Source organism: Temnothorax longispinosus, chromosome 6, assembly GCF_030848805.1.
Source record: "Temnothorax longispinosus isolate EJ_2023e chromosome 6, Tlon_JGU_v1, whole genome shotgun sequence".
Classification (NCBI taxonomy): Eukaryota; Metazoa; Arthropoda; class Insecta; order Hymenoptera; family Formicidae; genus Temnothorax; species Temnothorax longispinosus.
Window position 1 is genome coordinate 16,555,708 of NC_092363.1, and position 18,713 is coordinate 16,574,420.

An 18,713-nucleotide genomic window follows, 5' to 3' on the forward strand; every position below is an offset into this window, starting at 1 on the left:
CGGTCCGCCCTGTGCACATGCGTCTAGATTATTTTCGTCACAGGCCGCCTGTTCCTTTGGCGTCTTTAAATTACTCCAAACTTCAGACCGGACAAGAATTCTCGAATTTCTCCTAGCCAAACGTTTATCTGGTTCATCTCACGCTCACGTATTCCTTTGTATATTCACGCTCGCTCTCGCATTCCTTTGCATTCTCTTTAACCTATCCGCCCACCATATTGCGCGATCTTTGAGCCCGAGTCAGCGACCGAGCATTGGCCATCGGTGCCCGCGACAGTTCGCGATCAAATGTGAAAGTCTGTAGTCATCGCGATTGGCCTCGATATCGTCGAGTACGACGCGCACCAGGAGATCGAGTGCGCGTGCTCCACGTGAGATACGAATCGACGACATCCGTTGAAAGGCGCCCGTCTCGCTATCTCTCTATCCTATCCTCTCTCTCCCTCTTTTTCTCGCCGTCAGTGCACCACCGATTTTTCTACGCGCCTGCCTGCACCACCTCGCCAGCCAGTGTGACTCATAATAACACGGTAATGACATTAGCGTTACACGCGACTACGTCTCGCTCGCGGAGTGATTGCCCAAGATCCGTTCGTCCGCGGGACGTCGAGAGCGTGTTCGAGAGCTGTCCCCGATACCTGTCGGCCGATCCCCTACGACTCCGAAAACTCTCTGCCGTGAGTGGGATTCCGAGGGAGAATCGCAGAATGCGCTTTCGATACGCTCGAGACTAACGGCTCCAACTGTAATGCTGAACGAAAAATTTTCGCTTAAATGTTTAGACCTCTCCTTGATTTGTATCTTAGATCAAGAGATTTCGTCACCCCTGCCTTCTTGCGGGATGTCAGCGTGCAGCACGTGAGGGAACGATTATATCTGTAGCATCTCGGAGACGTTAGAAGATCGGAGTACAACGGGATTGCACACAGCCCTTTGTTCATCCACAAGGAGCAATGATGGATTTAGATCCACCAGAATTTCTGTCAAAGGACGATGAGATCCAATATTGGATGGATCTTGCGAACCAACTGTTTCAAAGGTATATTGTTTTTGTTTCGAGCTTCAGCGACATAAAATGTAAGCTGTTGGCGTCAATGCAACAACGGTTATCACAAGATTATTATTTGTATCTTAAATAACTTAACAAAATCAAATGAAAAATGCTGTTATTTTGCAGCCCTACACAATGTTGTTCTATTCTGAGATTTTTTTCTATGTGATTAGAATGCAAAATTTTATTGCAGCATTCTTTGTACACAGTAAACATAATAGAATTTACTATAGCGATTTCTTTTTAAAGTAAAATACTTAAAAATATTGTTTATTAAAATCACAGGAAAGATGATGTCGAGCGAGAACTGGAAGAATTCCAAGAGAATTCACAGATGCTGGAGAAAGAGCTGGAGACCTCCTTAGAGCAAGCGGAAAAGACGAATAGGGAATTGAGACAGAGAAATACGAGACTCGCCACAGAAGTTGAACAGTTAAGGACGCGACTAGATCAACAGTCTGCGGATTGCGCCATGTTCCAGGGAAAGGCGCAGGATTTACAGCAACAACATGAGCATCTACTGAAGTACATCAGAGAACTCGAACAAAAGAATGACGACTTGGAAAGAGCACATAGGTATTTCATATTTTCTTATTAAACTGATTGTTAATAATTTTGCCGGTTAAATAAAAGCTGTATTTCTCTTATAGGATAAATAGGGTTACGGAAGAGGAAATAGAAGCTAAGTTTAATTTAGCTATAGAAAAGAATGCCTTGCTCGAATCGGAACTCGATGAAAAAGAAAGCCTGAAAGTCATAGTGCAAAGACTGATGGATGAAGTTAGAGGTAATTGATAATCCTTTTACTAACATTTAACACAACGACAGCTAATACTCTGCGATATTTTAGACTTGAAGCAGGAGATACAAGTACACGAAAGACATCACGCCGACAATAACAAGTCTGCTGAAAGAGTTCGTAGCATCGTCGATAGTAACAAGCTACAGGCCGAATTGGAGTCGAATTCACCCGCGAGCCAAATAGTCCCACAAACCATACCTCAGAATAATACGACGACTTCACCGATAAAAAGTAGGTTGTGCAAAATTTTTGTTAAGGCAAAGTGCGTTTTTCATTTTGCTTCGAGAAGGCAATCGTCAAAATTGATAAATGTGACAAATCATGCAGATGTCAAAAAGTGCTTGAATGGTTAAGAAGATAAAAGTATGATAACCGTGTAGTACCTACTGCAAAAAATGAAAATTTCTAAAATGATTATAGATCAATCTCTCTTTCTATAATCTTTACTTTATTATTTATCTTGAAATATTTAACCATTTAACAACTTGTGAAATTAAGAAGAGATCAAAACAATGTGCAGTATGCATTGATGTAACTAAATAAATATTTTTGACAGTATTTTCTTTTCCTTTGTTTTGGCTTCTCCAAAAATTCTTTTGATATAATAAAATTATATAAATCTAATGATAGACATCAAATTTATAACTTTAACAACTTTAACAAATTTATAATTTTATTTCGCTACAAATGATAATTATAAGTCATTCATTTTTATTCTTATGTTTTTCGCTAGTTGGACACGGGATGGTAGGGGGTGTTATTGGGAACAACAATAACAATGTGAGCCAACCATTGCCACCCTGCACTAGAATACTGGCTATGAATATGATCGGTGACCTCATGCGAAAAGTCGGGGTAAGCATATGCAATACTTTGATGATATTTCCTTTACTACACTCATAGTTTTCTAAGCTTGAAGCATGGCTTGTATGTTTTTCTGTATCTTTACGCATAACGTAAATGAGTCTGTTTTCTATTGCTGAACTAGTGCAGTCAATTCAGCAATAGAAAACAGACCCCATTATACCCTATATAGTTGCTGTATATGATTTTAATGGTACAAAGCAATTATTTGTGTTGATATGGATTCAGTTTTTACAGTCAAGTACTCGTTTAAAGATATTATATCGTAATTAAGTTGATAAAACGTATAATTATGTGTATACCTATATATAACATACAACAAACGTAAATATTTCCTACACGTTGTAAATAAGTCGGACTTGATTTGCACTTGGAGTTGGGAGGTAGTGTGATGTAGCTGGCATTTTGGTAGCTTGACAGGTGGGTCTGTATGAGCTGTAGGAGAATAAAATGCACTTGTCCGGGCGGAAAAATATCGAATACCACTTCGTCTACTGGCCCATCGGCGGCCCAGACTCACGCGTCTCCTCAGTGTATAAGGCAACAACCTAGACCGACCGCGTGCAGATCTTCGTCGTGATTTCTCATCATTAAATTATTTTGCATCTCCTTAAAGAGCAGGTCTCAATATTTTATTTTTTCGTTTATTACAAACGCTTTTGGTCATCTGCGTTTCATTATCCTGGTTTACGCATTGCCGAATATTCCACACCCATATTTAAGTATTAAAACAGTGACTCCATGCGCACCTAATATTCCTGTTAATCTAACATTTGTCACAGCCTTGTTAATCCAACATTTGTCGCAATCTTGTCAATATAACATTTGTCGTACTGTCTATCGTAGCTCTGAAGATATCATTGAAAAGTAACATATTTCTCTAATCACAATTATTCTTCTCTACAGGCGTTGGAGAATAAGCTGAACACATGCAGAAACGCGTTTCGAGAAGATCAAGTTCGCGATCTCTACAGGTAACACAACAGTCACGTTTTAATCATGTTAAATTGTATTGTTATATTCCTGTTTTATCATACTCACTGCACTCACAAGTAAATATGATGTATTTATCTTACTTTTTTTTATCGTGCCGTATACAATCAGTCTCGAAAGCACATTCTACGATAAATTTCGAAATTCTGAACAAAATCACATGAAATCATATATGGTACACGATATACTCACTGACTTAATCGTACTTATTGTTAGTGTAACATGTTGGTTGTGTTTCGATTATTCTTGTTACGGTCAACGCCAAGACCTGCAATTTATATGTATAAATATATATATATATTTAAGACTTTTTACGCAATATTACGTAGTACTGATCTTCCTAGAATATTGAGACGTTTTTTTTTATAGAAATAGATGTCTCTACTTGATAGATGACTGCCCTTATTACATATAACAAAGATTCTTTATTTTTAATTAAATTTAAATTAAAAATTTATTTACATCTCGTGTTGTATTAATCTTAATTTGCTCACTTATGACTATTTATAATATGTTGCTTCTATATTATATATATGTATAGGAAGTTTATAGCTTGCTTATGCTTCTTAGATCACTGTTAAAACTAAGTCTACAAGCAATTAATGACAATGACGTAGTATTTTAATTACTTGTAAATTTCCTAAACGTGTTGTGCTACGTTGAGTATGTTCAAAAATAAACATTTTATTATTTCCTGGATTAGAAGCTACATGAAGGATCTAAATTTTATTTCATCAAATTAAACATTTGTTTGTGTGCATATTTATTTCCCGATATAAATATGTACAATAATTCTTTATACTTGTGTTGCATGCACAAGAAAGATCTTAATGCAAAGTGCAATAGATAACATCTCCCTCAGTGTTTGAATTTTTACATACAAGTATAAATTTGAACATGAAGTAGTTACAGTTAAAATATATATATGATATACACACAAGAATACACGTGCGTATATAGTCTGTTTCTCTCAATCACAATTCGTTTCTTTCCATTGGAATGATAGATATGACTGCGTATTTTATTGCAATGTTCAGCTTGCTAACGGATAAATATTGCATAAGTCCTCTAGAAAGACTCGTTGCAGGAAATAGAGCAAGTCGTTATCATTTTTATAATTAATGCAACAGCTAAATCCCGCGCGCGTGTAGACGAGGATACAGCCAAGTACAAAATGTTTTAAAATTGTGAAAAACTGTGGTAATAAGCTATATATAAATTTAGCGATAAAATGCGTGTACATAATGTATATAGACGCTAAGCACCACGGCACGTGCAATTACATTAAGAATTTGTTTCGGTCCTAAAATAAAAATTGTAAAATAACAATGCGCAGATGCGTGTGACGTTTAGACAGCTTTGAAACAGTGTTCATGTACTTTGTAAAGAATGCTTCTTTTTACTTATTTACTGCCATATTGAGTCTATCAGTCTATGCTGACGAGAGATTATTTGTGGCTCAATCTATATAATTCTGTAAAGAAGTATTGACAGAGACAATGTACATACCGCACAAAATACGAAACGCTACACTTGTGAGTCCCTCCTTGCATGAATTAGCTACCGTTATTTTTGTTGCATCCTTACATACGGTATGACAAAGACGTCATTATTAATGTTACGTTTCCTTTTAATAAATATATGTCAAATTAATTTCAAAATTGTACATTCAGAGAATCTATGCACGGATGTTAAATCACAAAATGTTGATTTTCGCAAATACTCGTTCGGTATATTCTTTTTTTTTTAAGCACCAGATAAACGTAAAAATAATATAACGAAAGATTGTTGCGTCTGTTCAATTAGAGCTAGACGACAGGTCCGAAGCCCAGCCACAGGAAACAACAATCACATTCGATTGTAAGCGAATGTAATGGAAAGGACATAATCGCAGCGATCATATGTCCGTACGTCACGTTGCAATCCCGATGTTAACGTTAATCGGAAATTTTCTTAAGTGGATTCGAGTTTCGTTAAGTTAGTCACCGAGAGCTCACGCAAGATTTGGAAGGCGTCGTCGTGTCTCGGCGTGAAAAATTGTTTTCTGGTATATAGGGACACAAGATAAATAGATCTTCATGTATTCCTCGGACGTATGAGTCTCCCGGTAGCGGTACTTCAGGCCGCGTCAACGATACTTGTCGCGATAGCTTATTAGAAAACATTGTGTAGAATTAATTATAACGGCACGTCGATGAATCATCGCTATCATCGCATAATATCCGATTGTTCCAAGTGTGAAGTGGATGTCGAGTGACGACTGTAATTATTGCGGGCGATAGTTTTTCAGCGATACCGACAAACGTCGTTAACAGGGAATGTAGTACCGCTACGGTATACCGTGTCTCCGTTCAACATTTTTGTCACAATAAATGAAGAATATATTTTATTATAAGAAAAGGAAACTCTTGTCGCTGTGTAATAACTGAAAATATATTAGTAATACTGACGACTTCAATCGACCTCTCCACTATGCTAATGTTCAAGCCTATTACGCTACATTAATATAATAAATATATGTGATTGCCACGCGCGGCAACGTATAGCCGTGTAGCAAACGATAATTGATTGTCATGTAAATATAATTAAAAAAATAACAAGATAAAAGTAACAAAGTATCGTTACTTGTATATCCTAAGAATATTTATATATCTGAATCAGGTACTCTTTTTCTCTTTGCATCAATCGCCGTCGAGACGTTTCGTGATTTCCTTCTTCGACATCGCGCGACACTACAAAAGTCGCTTAAAAAAGGAAATTTGTAAGTAAATATACGGATACAAGAGAAGGCTTTGAGGCAATAGGATATTAAGCCACACGAAAATCTTGGTACTCGTGCTCTTTTACGAAATCGATGACCTCAATAAAATCTTGCACTCCCACCGGGGATGATGTTAAGGGATAGGCATAGATGTTGCAAAATAAAATAGCTTACGATTCGTAGAATTCTTCCTAAATTATTCCTTCGTTAAATTTGTGACTTGCTGTATTATTGCCTCGAACGCTTCCCGTATATCAAGTATAAGTAGCAGTGATGAAAAAATTATTATTTATTAAAAGCGAAATATTTGTGACGTTTGTAGGTAATTACACAAGTAATAAGTAATTTTTGAACTTAATAATTAACGCGTAGGGTATAGTATATAATTTGTATTTACCATTGTCTATAAATAATTAGTGCGTATACTTTGTAAAAATGTGTACTTTTTAGCGCTTTAAACGTATTTCTAAACATACATAATTCTTCTATTTTTTTAATATTCTGTAAAAATAAAATTCTTCAATTGGAAAAGTAATTACTTTTTCGCGACGAACGATTGGATCGACTCCAATAATTATGTGTATACAAACACATGCGTTTATTATAATATATACAAAGGCTAGCAAAATGCAATTGTGCCGAGTTTACATCCAAAGTTTAGTTCTTTAAACTGCATTTCAAGAAAAAAAAAAGAATCGTCGGCCAAATCTATAAAAAAATTGTTATCCTGAATAGAAAATCATAGTCTCGAATTGTATTATGAGAGAATGTGTGAATTTCGATCAATAAAACCCCTATTAATTTAATGACGTACGTGTTCGTTATTCAAACGTAAATCCACACTTAAACTTTCACAGGCGATTATTCGGCTGGAGTAGTTCAGACAAAGCAAAGGTAAAAATCGTGCGAATTCAGATTTATTTACGAAATGCGTTTATTTTTACACAAATTTTTACACAATGCTTTAGGTGATTCAAAATGATTCATGTAACTCGAGTACAATCAGAGATCTAATATGTTAAGCACTACATTTTGGGTCGCTATGAGGGTGTCTTACTCTAATGCACACTTTTTTTTCCGAGTACTGATAACGATATAATGACATTGTTATAACATTAATGACGGTAAAAGGGGGTAAATAATGAAGGGAAAGAAAACGCCAACTAACGATGTCTAATCAAAACTATTATTTAACAAAACTCAGCGTAAATCAAATCGCGTAAATCCGTGAATATCCACCCGGTATACATATATGTGAAAACTGAAAAGCCAAGTGTGTTGAGGTTCCAAAAGAAAAAAAAGGAAAAAAAAAAGAAATAAAAGAAAATTAAATGTGCCTGTACGACTGCGATATCGCGAAGGTCGAATTCTGTGTAATTTGAAAATGGGGGCGGGAAGAGGGGGGGGGGGGATAATCACCGGAGGGCGATTAATGCTACAGCGCGTGTCTCTAATGTGAATAAAACAAAAAATATATAGAGCTTGGAATGAAAGTGCTTCATCCACGACGATTGCGAACGGTAATTAATAATAATAATAATTAATAATAATGATCGCAGTGAACGGTATGTATGCGAGTTACATAGCGTCTCTTAAGCACGCTCGCCGCGGATTCGCCGGGCCAGCTGGATGTCTTTAGGCATGATCGTGACACGTTTGGCGTGGATGGCGCACAAATTCGTGTCCTCGAACAGGCCGACCAGGTAAGCTTCCGACGCTTCCTGAAGGGCGCCTATAGCGGCGCTCTGGAAGCGCAGATCGGTCTTGAAGTCCTGGGCGATCTCACGAACCAGACGCTGGAACGGCAACTTCCTGATCAGCAGCTCGGTCGACTTCTGGTATCTTCGAATTTCTCGAAGCGCCACGGTACCGGGCCTGTCGCGGAAATCGCAGAAACGCTATAGTCGTGGCAACTGTTCGTCCGGGACACAATTTTGCGATATTTATTCATTTATTATTATTTTTTTAATACCTGTAGCGATGCGGCTTCTTCACGCCACCGGTGGACGGCGCGCTCTTCCTCGCGGCTTTGGTCGCGAGCTGCTTACGGGGGGCTTTACCTCCCGTTGACTTACGGGCCGTCTGCTTGGTACGCGCCATGATTCAACCTGCGACAATAATTGTCGACTAAGTACTAATCCCGGGGTTCGAAGGGGGGAGATTTCGCAAAACGTAAAGAAGTGAAGATCTTTAAATCTCAGGGGGCGAAGAAGGGGGGAATTTGGATTCGCGCACGACCGCATTCAACGCTATCGTATTTCCCCCTCCGTCGTCAGATTCAGTTTTCGAAGCTAATTGCATGTAATTAGAGACGAGCTGCAGTCGTTGACAATTTCTAATCGGCAAACGCGCGTACAGCGACGCCGACGGCCGAGCGACGCTTGTTAGAGCGCGGCCAAGTTCGGAGGAACGGGAAAAGCGGTGGTGGGAGGGAAGATGGTGGGGCGGTAATTGTAAGTTAGGGGGGAGGTGCATAACTCGTCGCGGTACGCGCGGAGGAACCGCGCACCGAGAAAACGCTGCGCGCGTTGCGCAATGCACGAACTTTCGTTCCCCCGTGGCGGCGAAGACGGGCGGGGGGAGCGCGAGGGGGGCGCGAGAAAGGTGGTGGGAACGATGGAGAAAGAGAGGGAGAGGAATAGACGGCGAGAAGCGAGAAGAGGAAAAAAAACCACGCGCTGTCAGCCGAGGAATTCGCGTCCGTGGCGATCGGCGTCGTCCCGAGACGTGTCCGAATTCTCGATCGGGAAGGGAACAGGTCGATCGGCGACGTCGCGATCGACGATAAAACCGGGAACGACGGTCGCGGTCGTCATCGCCACGCGCCACGCGCCGCCGTCGTTCGTCGCCGCGACGCGTTCCCCGCATCGCCGAACGTCAATCGCAAAATGGTGGCGAACGTGCGGCGGCGTGAAAATTCGGGGAGATTTTTCCCCGAAATCTCGACGGTCCGCACGGGCTCCCTGGATCGCTTTTGCACGCCCGTGCGCGCGCGCGCAAAAGTGACCGCTCGCGCGACGGGTCGGAAACCCGCGGGTTCGGGGTTTTACCTACCTGAGACGGGTTCTCGGGCACGAGCGGGGACGCGAAGCGAACTAGATACACTATCCGTTTCCTCGCACACTCCGATGGCAGTGGACGCTCTCCCGAGTCCACGGCTCTCTCGCGCGTCCCTACCGTCCCCCTCGCTGCCCCTGTTCTGCCTACCCCCCTGTCCCTCCGTCTCTCCTCACCGCTCTCCGCCGCCACCGCCGCCGCCGCCGCGGGAAATTAAATCGTGCGAGAGGCACGTAGGAGCCCGCGGTGCGCCGCCGGCCAATCCGGCGGCGGGCCGTCGGCCGGCCGGCGCGTCTTATTGGTCGCCGCGGCATCGAGTGCGGCGCGAGTGCCCTGTCAATCGCTCGAAATCGTCCTACGATACGCTCTCCCGACCTCGCCGGGTACCCCCCTCGCCACCCCTCGCGCCATGGTTTCCACCGTCCCGCCCGCCCCCCGCGGTTGCGCTCGTGCCGATGATTCTCCGAATCGCGCGCGCACTCCTCTCTCGCGCGCGCGGAAGAACGCGGACAATGTCGCGCACACCGCGTACGGAGAGTACGGAGACGGGAGCTCTGTCATCTGGCGCGCCGGGGGGGCAGAGGGGACGGGTAGGGGGGCGAGTTCGATGGATCGATGGACGGCGCGGAAATCTAATGAGTTTTCAGGGATGTAAATGCCGCGGCGCGCCGCGTCGCGCGCCAAGAGAGCGGACGATTTCCCGACGGGCGCGAGCGAGATCAATAACGACGTGTTCCCGCTTCCCGCCGCACGCGACGACGACGAGGACGCTGGGCTTTTACGCTCGCGCGTAACCGCGGTCACGTGACCGCCGCTACGTACACGCTTTGTTCGGACAGCGCGCTAATCGTCCTCTCGTTGCCCGCGTTCCACGTTTGTTTCTCGTCGCCGCGTACGATGGGCGGGGGGGGGGGGGCGATATCATCATCTGCGCAAAAGTAAATAGGAATAGGAAATCGCGAGCGCGCGCGATCGACCGAATTGAGAACCAATCGGCCCGCGCACTTGGCGCTATAAATATAGGATAATGTCATATGGCCGCGGGGGCAGGGCGAAGGGGGGCGGGAGGCGAGGAGCTTTGTCTCCGCGAGCGCGACCCCGCTCGTTCGGCAACCGCTACGCGGGCGTTTAGCCTGGATTTTCGCTCGTTAACCTAGGATGCCGAGAAAAACCCTCGTTCTTGGGAATCAAAGACGGCTGAGGGGCCAGGCGGGAGGGACTCCCGTTTCCCTTGTTCCGGGGGAAGGGTGGGGTGGGGGGGTAGAACCGAGGTGAAAATCGAGCGCGCGTCGCGGTTACTCCGCGCCGCGTCCTCGCGACGATTATCCGCGCGAAATAGTCCCACATTCAGCTTCCTCCTCTCGAGGAGGGGGGAGGGGAGAGGAGTTGTATACTCACAGCTTAATTACCGCGCGTAATTTCTCGATTCTCTTCGTCGTATCGTCCGATCGACTGATCTCCGAGCTCGGGCTGTCCCGTCGTCCACGGATCGCGAAAAAACAAAAAAAAAAGAGTGAGACAGGTAGACACGGGCGAGGATCGAGGATGCGTGTGTCGAAAAGCGATGACGCGACGCTACTGTTTACAATGCGGGAGAAAGGAGACTATCGCGCGATAATAGCGTGGGGCTGGCTGTGACGTAGGGCAAGACTATTTCGTTCCGCTTATTATCGACCCGCGAAATAGCGAGAGATCGATGCCCGGTCTAGAGTTTTGAGAGAGAGAGAGAGAGATCAAGAGCCCGTGCGCAAGTGCGCGCGCGTGCACGCACGCACGTTCTTGCGCTCGATTTTTTCGCACGCAATGAGCGTCGCGCGTCACACGCATCGTCCTCGTCTCGCGGCGGCTCACGCGAATCGATAGCGATGTGCAGCTCCGTGCAAATGCCTGCACAGACGTGCGCGCGCGCGATCCTAGGCTTTAGAGCCCCGGACAGAGGGCATACAATGTTAATGTACATATATGAAATATAAAACAAAATCACGCACACATATATACATATATATAAACACACCCATGTAAAGACGGGATATAAAAAGGCAATTTTCGTTACATCCATTAGAAAATGTATTTTGCTATAATGTTGTTATAATCATTCGGTTAGTACTATAATTGTTAAGATAATTACAACCTATAATTGCGAATTCGCCAACGAGGGCTGCATTTGGAACGAAAGAAGCTGCCACTGTTAAACAATATCGATTTGTACGGAATAGACGATAGAAAGTCGGAAACAAAACGTTAATTTTTTTTTTTACTTTATAGTACTACTTTCCAAGATTCTTACAAATCGAAAAAAATTACTGCAACGCCAATTGCAGCCCTCTTGCCGCATCTTCAATAATACGTGTCTAGATGTATGTATTTATTAATGATTTTCTTAGGGTTACATAAAACACTTAACTTATCCTCTAAGCTTACAATATAATTTATATTATATACGTATATGCGCAATACATGCACTGATTTTTTTTGCAGGTCTAAAGTGTGAGAAGACTAAATGCAAATCGAACTATGTGTTGTGTAATAATATTATTACCAATAAACAATCAACTATCTTGTCTGTATTCTATCGCTCTTCGATACTTGTAGACATATCCCTTTATAATGAAAAGTGTGCATATATATAGCTGTACTAGTAAAAATAATAAATTTTGTTTGTACCTAAGCTAAGGTTTTTTTTTTAATGTTGTAAACGTGGATTTACTGCCCGTGTAAAATCATCTTCCTCGATTAATATTCTAAAATAAAGCGCTAATACCAAGTGTTCTATGAAAAAGATGGGCGAAATCTATGAGATACATTTGCGTGTTACATATTTTCACTACAACATTGAAATATATAAAAAAAAAAGTAAACTTCTCTTCGGACAATTTCTTTCTTCAACTAATGACTCGAGCAATTTTTGTATATTAAAAGTAAATTACACCACTTTTTGAATTTGTCGACTTTTTTTTAATCATTGGTATGAATCACTACGTCTCATTGCATTAGAAAGTCTAATGAAGACTCACTCGTTATTCTTCGTGTCTTTCCCTTCTATTACAGCGGTTGGCAGTGTGTTAACTATGATAAATATACACAGAAGAGAGTCAAGAAAAATTTTAGATGGTTCAGAAACGTAGAGTGTCCAAATAAAAGTAAAATGAAAACGCTCTGCGTATTCGCAAACGGTTTAAGCGCGTTCACCGCGAATTCGCCGCGCGAGCTGTATATCTTTTGGCATGATCGTGACACGTTTGGCGTGAATGGCGCACAAATTCGTGTCTTCGAACAGGCCGACCAGGTAAGCTTCCGACGCTTCCTGGAGGGCACCTATAGCGGCGCTCTGGAAGCGCAGATCGGTCTTGAAATCCTGGGCGATTTCACGAACCAAACGCTGGAACGGCAACTTCCTGATGAGCAACTCGGTAGACTTCTGGTATCTTCGGATTTCTCGAAGTGCCACGGTACCGGGCCTAAAGGCAAAAGATAAATCTAAGATAAGACAAAAAATTCTTCAGAAAAAAAAAACATTCGATCACTTTTTCTCAAAGACGATTTAAAATCTTGCTAAAGTAATTTGTATTTAATTACTTCAACATTTAATTTAATTTTAATTTAATTCACAGATTACAATTATCGTCGGTAATGTCGGTATTATCCAGAATTTTTTCAAACTGTCAAGTCGATAAGCACTTTATTTTTATTCTTTAAATAAATAATTTGGTTGTCGAGAGAAAGTTCATACTCGTAAATATTTTGTATGTAGTACACACGTATATATACCTGTAACGATGAGGTTTCTTGACGCCTCCAGTGGACGGCGCGCTCTTACGCGCAGCTTTGGTGGCGAGCTGCTTCCTGGGCGCCTTTCCACCCGTCGACTTACGAGCCGTCTGCTTGGTACGTGCCATAACTGCGAGCAAGCTTCCGTAGCTTTTCTCTTCTGTCTGTCACTGACTTCCGTCCCTAGTAGGACAAAGCACCGAGATACATACGTTAAGATGCTCACTTGGCAGGAGGGAGGAGAGAAAGAAAGAGAGAAAGAGAGAGAGAGAGAGCAGACTATAATCTAGTCCCCCGCCGCGCGTGTACGTACATACACCAACGCGCACACACTGCAAAGGGTGGGGGAACAGAGGAAGAGAAAGGGCGGAACACGAGAGAAGAAAAAAAAACCGGAATGATCACCGGATATTCGATCGCGAGATCCTCGCCGGAAGTCGAAACACGCGAGATTTTCAGACGGGCGTGCCACGAATTCGGCGCCGGGCGAGTCGCCGGGATGCCGTACGCGGGTGTCTCGCGACTCGCGACGTCGATTTCCCTCCAAAAATGAGCGACACACAATAAACAAGATGGCGGCAGGGCCGAATGCACTTTTCCCCGACCGAGTCACGCGCGGTCGCGGTAAACCGTTCTCTCCTCGCGGTTTTCCCCACCGACGACGCGTCGTATCCTCGAGAGCGAGATCGACGAATACGCGTGAGATGCGCGAGGACACGCGCCGCGTCGTTCGACCGACAATCGCGATCGTCCGCGGGGACAGCTCAACTCACCTGAATTTATTCCTGTTTTAAAACGCAGCGACGCCTCTCACGAGTCACTTCGATCGAGCGCGAACCTCACGACTGGACTGAGGGACTGACGCGAACGTACTGGAACGTACTAAAACAACCGAGTTGCGTTGCCGTCGCGCGCGCCGTTAAATTCTATGTATACGCGAAACGAGCAAGATACGCGTACCATCGCGAGAGGCGAAACTTATCGATCCTCTTCGCGTGATTGGCCGGCGCCCCGCCGGGCGCCCGCTGCGATTGGCCGAGGCTTTACGAATGGCGTTGCCACAGTTTTGTAATACGTCGTGTGATCGCCGTACGAACGTTATTCAAAGAACATGAGCTTTTTTAAATATATAATAAATATATAAAATCACAATAGTATGATTTACCTCTACATTTAAGGCCTCCGCGCAATGAAAAATATAAGGAACAAAGAACAGATGTTTAGCGATTAGGACTGAAGAATCAAGAATGAAGTTGGATGCACAATGAAAAATACAGGCAACGGAAACGGGGAATAACACAGACAATAGGATTTTCAACCTATCGGATGCCGCGTATTAATGTCACACCGGTTTTATTCCTTTGATTTCTTATTTCTAATCGCTAATATCTGTTCCTTGCTCCTTATATTTTTCATTGTGCGGAGGCTCTTACAGCACAATTCTAATTAATTGTCTATCTCAATATTAGCTAATATTACTTCGCTGTTTCGGTCTTCGTTCGTTAAATGTGTACGTAGCTTAACATGTGCGCGCCATTTTGTGGAAATCTATTGCGCAGATTAATTGTTTCCTGTTGCAGGAAGCATCTTTTCCGAGATCAACGTACTGTCACGTTTTACAACCATCTCGAATAAAACAATCCTCTTTTTTATTATTAATTGATCGACAAAATGAACCTCGAATTGCAGAAACTACGGGAGATTTTGTTCCCGTCCCCGTTCGCGATTTTTGCCCATTTCAGAGACTTGGAGAAAACGCCCACGTGTCAGAATTTTGTCCATCTAATTGTCGTTATTAACGTTAATAAAGCGTTAGAATGAAAAATACCGGGAGAAAACTCGTCAGCGAGAAATGCCGAGATGACGAAATCGATTGACGAACAATCCCCAGCACAGTGGTTGCACGTTTCACCTTACTGAAGTCTTTCCAAATTAAAATTCCCAAAAACGTTCTCTCGCGTAAGCGTTGGTTAAATTCTTTTTTTTTCTCGATTATTACTATTACTATTTATAGATTTATCAAAAAAATTGTGATATTACGATATCTATATTTAGAATGCAATACCCGCATATAAATTGCTCACTCTAAAGATGGTCCAAATGCGTTTTGCGTTCTTCTAACACATATCTAAGAAAATGGGATAACTATTTACCTGATTTACTCTGTTTCACTGTCCGCACGAGACTGAACGACGAGTACTTAAAGTTGAAATGGTCACCGAATGGAAAGTGCTAAAGGCGTGCAATTGGGAAAAACTCATTGGCATTCAGCGTCTCAGTTTTTGAGTTTTTCCAGAATCATACTCGCTAATTCTACCAATGAAATACGCGTCAAACATTCAGTGCTGCCAGTGCCAGTGAGTTTTTCCCAATGGAAAACGTTATAAGAAAAAAAGGTGTTAAAAAGAGACAGCGAAAAGATGAAGCGTTATATCGGAATTGAAAGTCGCTCTGTAAGGTGAAGCGGGGAGCACACACTTCTGCATAACGCATAATGCGTATTATAAGCATAAGAAAATTGATTAGTTTATTTTCTTATACACATGTGTATGGACCAATCAATTTTCTTATGCTTACGCATTATGCAGAAGTGTGTGCTCCCCGCTTAAATGTCTGGACAATCTGGACAGTCAATGGACACACCTATGTCTCGACACCTTTATCATTTTAGTCCTTAAATAATTATAACGCAAATTAAAATCAGATACAAATATTTTTCTTGTATTTTGCAACTTTAATTATAATATTCAACGTTAATTCGCGTTATACTTATTTAAGAACTAAAATGATAAAAGTGTCCAGACATAGGTACGTGTTCGCTGACTGTCCAGGGATTGGTACGTTTATCTTAACTAGAAATAAATATCAATACGTAACCATTTTTGAGTTTAGTTAATTAATTCGATAATAAGTCCGGTTTAAAATTCCAAGGGTTGCGTCAGAACACCGGAAAAACTCGAGAGATTTCTAAACGTTCCTTTTAGAACGATTTCTTATTCACTATGCAAATATCGAATCCGTATAAGGATTGTGCCGCTGTCAATAAATATTATAAATTAATAAGTAACGCTGTTTAATAAGTACAATAATTTATAATTTTTTTTTCTGAAAAAATTGAAAGAGGAGAGATCGTCCAATTTTCCGATTCCTCAGAATCTGCGCGCTTGCTAAAAAAAAGCTTGCGCAATATTTTGCAACTGAGCACAACGCGCGATGATTATCGCGCAATTATTGGTATTCCCGGTATTGCACGTTTGAATTGAACGCGAGCGCGATCGCGGATATTAGGCTTGTTCGTTTTCGCTGCACATCTGAACTAGCGCGATAAGTTAGAATTAAAAAAATATATATTTGTTTTATTCTGACTTATTGCATTAGTTCAGATGTGCAGCGAAAACGAATAGGCCTATTATTTAAGATCTGTGCGAATTTTTCGTGGTTATCGAGCGAGCGACCGAAAGTAATTGAAAAGTATTGACATTATCAACTGTTCGACTAATCATCGATATATCAATATTTTCACGAATATTTCGACTAATTCTCGGTCATTATAAATATCTTGCAATTTTACCTTTAGAATTTTTAATAAGCGGATGTTTAATTAAAAATTAACTGAATTAGGAGATATTTGTATATTTTTTTTTACATAAAGAGAATATATTATATTTATATATCGATGATTGATCGACAAAATATCATGGCTCCGGAGCTCGAAGTTGACCCGGTCCGAGAACCCTGATGGACCCTATTTAGATACAAATAGGGCCCATCAGGACCCTCGGGCCTGGACAACTTCGAGCTTCGGTGCCATGACATTGCACTTTTTCCTCTCCCCCATTTTCCGTAAATCTTGAAATGAGATGGCTCGCAAGAATTTTAGGTGTCAGTCACGGAGATTAGAGAAATCTTCATTTCAGTCATTTCTCGCCTCTGACGCCACGCTTTAACATGCCCGCGGCGAGTATCTCAAGAAATCTTTTTCAAATATAGTAGAACCGACATATAAGTAGACATATAATAGTACCGACATATAGTAGAACGCAATAACCGCACGACACACCAAATAAAATTGATTCAATTTTTATTGATTTACAATGTTTATTCTTATAAGACACAACTTATGGTAAAATAGCATAAGAAGCGATAACGAACGATCTGTCCTACGAATTAACGTACACAATCGTCACTATATCCTTATCGTTATCGTATTATCGTTATTAATCCTTTTAGCGTATAAACTTTCAGTCGTCAAAAATAATGCATTCGAACGAAATACACCTCTTCCTTGGTTCTCTCTACCTACTACGCGCTACTTGGTAAAATCTTTTAAATCTGTGTATTGCCAAAAATACGTGTCTCGTCGATATCGTAATTTCTTTTTGTCCATCCGAGCGATGTGTATCCCTCGTTTTTATTTCTTACTCAGGTTGTATAGATTTGTACTGGTATCCATTAGAATATGCTACACCGAAGAAGAGACAGACAGAGAAAGAGAGAGGGAGACAAACATTCAAAAGGGGATCAAAATGAGTCGTGTGATTTAAGGTAGATCTTCCGATACGTTCTTCAGATATCCAGACACGAAACTCCGAAGCTCTCGATCAATGTGCGGGAAGAAGATATCCCTCAATAGAAACAGGTGAGTCGAGAGAAGCCGAATATATTCTCACGAAAGATTAAAGAAATTCAATTTTGTAGGTGCCCCCACCGATTTCTCTCGATCCACCTGTTTCCCGCGGAGAACACGAAAGATTTAATGTTCATTTCTATCAACTTTAATCTCGATTTTACTTATCTTTTTTAGTTCTAAGAATTAGAAGAAGGTAAAAAGTAAGTTAAAACCGAGATCGAAGTTAATTTGCACTGTTAAAGATGGACCTAAGGGCGACTTCGACTAAACTCCGATTAAGTCAGCCGGCGATCTAGCTATAACATGATTTCATCGTCTCGATCTTTTCTTCCACATTAGGCAACAAATAATTAATAATTCTAATCACATTGATAAAATAGTACGGATGTCAGTTAATTACTGATTAATCGAACCGATCGCTTGAAGCAAAATCTTCAACTGTACAATTCATCGTTTTTTATCCTCTTTTCTCGTATCTTGGACAACAAATAATTAATACTATCGGTGTTAACAAAACAGTACAAATGTCGCACGCTAAGTTAATCGCTAATCGGAATTTGGCCGAGGTCAGCCCAAGAGCGCCGCGAAACTTTCCGTCTGACGACGATGTTATGCAAAACGATCCCATCGTCGATTAAAATTGTTCTCCCCGAGTTGCTCGTTCGCCAACGTGTACCCCTCGAAAGAACTCCGCGGAATCGCAACCTCCGTGACGAAAAGCGGCGGCGCACTCCCCCGACTGAGGATTTTAGAAGTTACAAAATTACAAAAACCCGCATCGCGCAGA

General features: G+C 41.9%; 3 protein-coding genes across 7 annotated transcripts; 1 reads left to right on the forward strand and 2 right to left on the reverse strand.

Annotated features, from left to right (window-relative positions):
- The first annotated feature begins 24 nt into the window (after nt 1–24).
- On the forward strand, nt 25–7,277 carry Nude (Nuclear distribution protein nudE). Of its 4 annotated transcripts, none has more exons than XM_071780947.1 (8): nt 25–530; nt 807–1,039; nt 1,337–1,627; nt 1,702–1,838; nt 1,902–2,084; nt 2,587–2,708; nt 3,130–3,338; nt 3,624–7,277. In XM_071780947.1, exons 2-7 carry the CDS (start codon nt 954–956, stop codon nt 3,295–3,297), a joined length of 987 nt encoding a protein of 328 aa, XP_071637048.1. In that variant the 5' UTR covers nt 25–530; nt 807–953; the 3' UTR covers nt 3,298–3,338; nt 3,624–7,277. The 4 variants fall into 4 exon arrangements, 3 of the variants coding, with proteins under 3 accessions (XP_071637048.1, XP_071637049.1, XP_071637050.1); XR_011732488.1 differs by lacking the exon at nt 25–530 and having other exon boundaries at nt 537–1,039; nt 3,624–3,691; nt 5,517–7,277; XM_071780948.1 differs by lacking the exon at nt 25–530 and adding an exon at nt 537–677.
- A 95-nt stretch (nt 7,278–7,372) lies between these two features.
- Nucleotides 7,373–11,106, reverse strand: LOC139814588 (histone H3.3A). Of its 2 annotated transcripts, none has more exons than XM_071780952.1 (3): nt 10,927–11,106; nt 8,444–8,579; nt 7,373–8,346 (listed from the first exon to the last, which is right to left on the reverse strand). In XM_071780952.1, the coding sequence occupies exons 2-3, from the start codon at nt 8,569–8,571 to the stop codon at nt 8,064–8,066; spliced, it is 411 nt and encodes a 136-aa protein (XP_071637053.1). In that variant the 5' UTR covers nt 8,572–8,579; nt 10,927–11,106; the 3' UTR covers nt 7,373–8,063. The 2 variants fall into 2 exon arrangements, with proteins under 2 accessions (XP_071637053.1, XP_071637052.1); XM_071780951.1 differs by lacking the exon at nt 10,927–11,106 and adding an exon at nt 9,526–9,685.
- A 465-nt stretch (nt 11,107–11,571) lies between these two features.
- LOC139814589 (histone H3.3A) lies at nt 11,572–14,228 on the reverse strand. The gene is made up of 3 exons (XM_071780953.1): nt 14,070–14,228; nt 13,297–13,479; nt 11,572–12,986 (listed from the first exon to the last, which is right to left on the reverse strand). Exons 2-3 carry the CDS (start codon nt 13,422–13,424, stop codon nt 12,704–12,706), a joined length of 411 nt encoding a protein of 136 aa, XP_071637054.1. The 5' UTR covers nt 13,425–13,479; nt 14,070–14,228; the 3' UTR covers nt 11,572–12,703.
- Between the last annotated feature and the right edge of the window lie 4,485 nt (nt 14,229–18,713).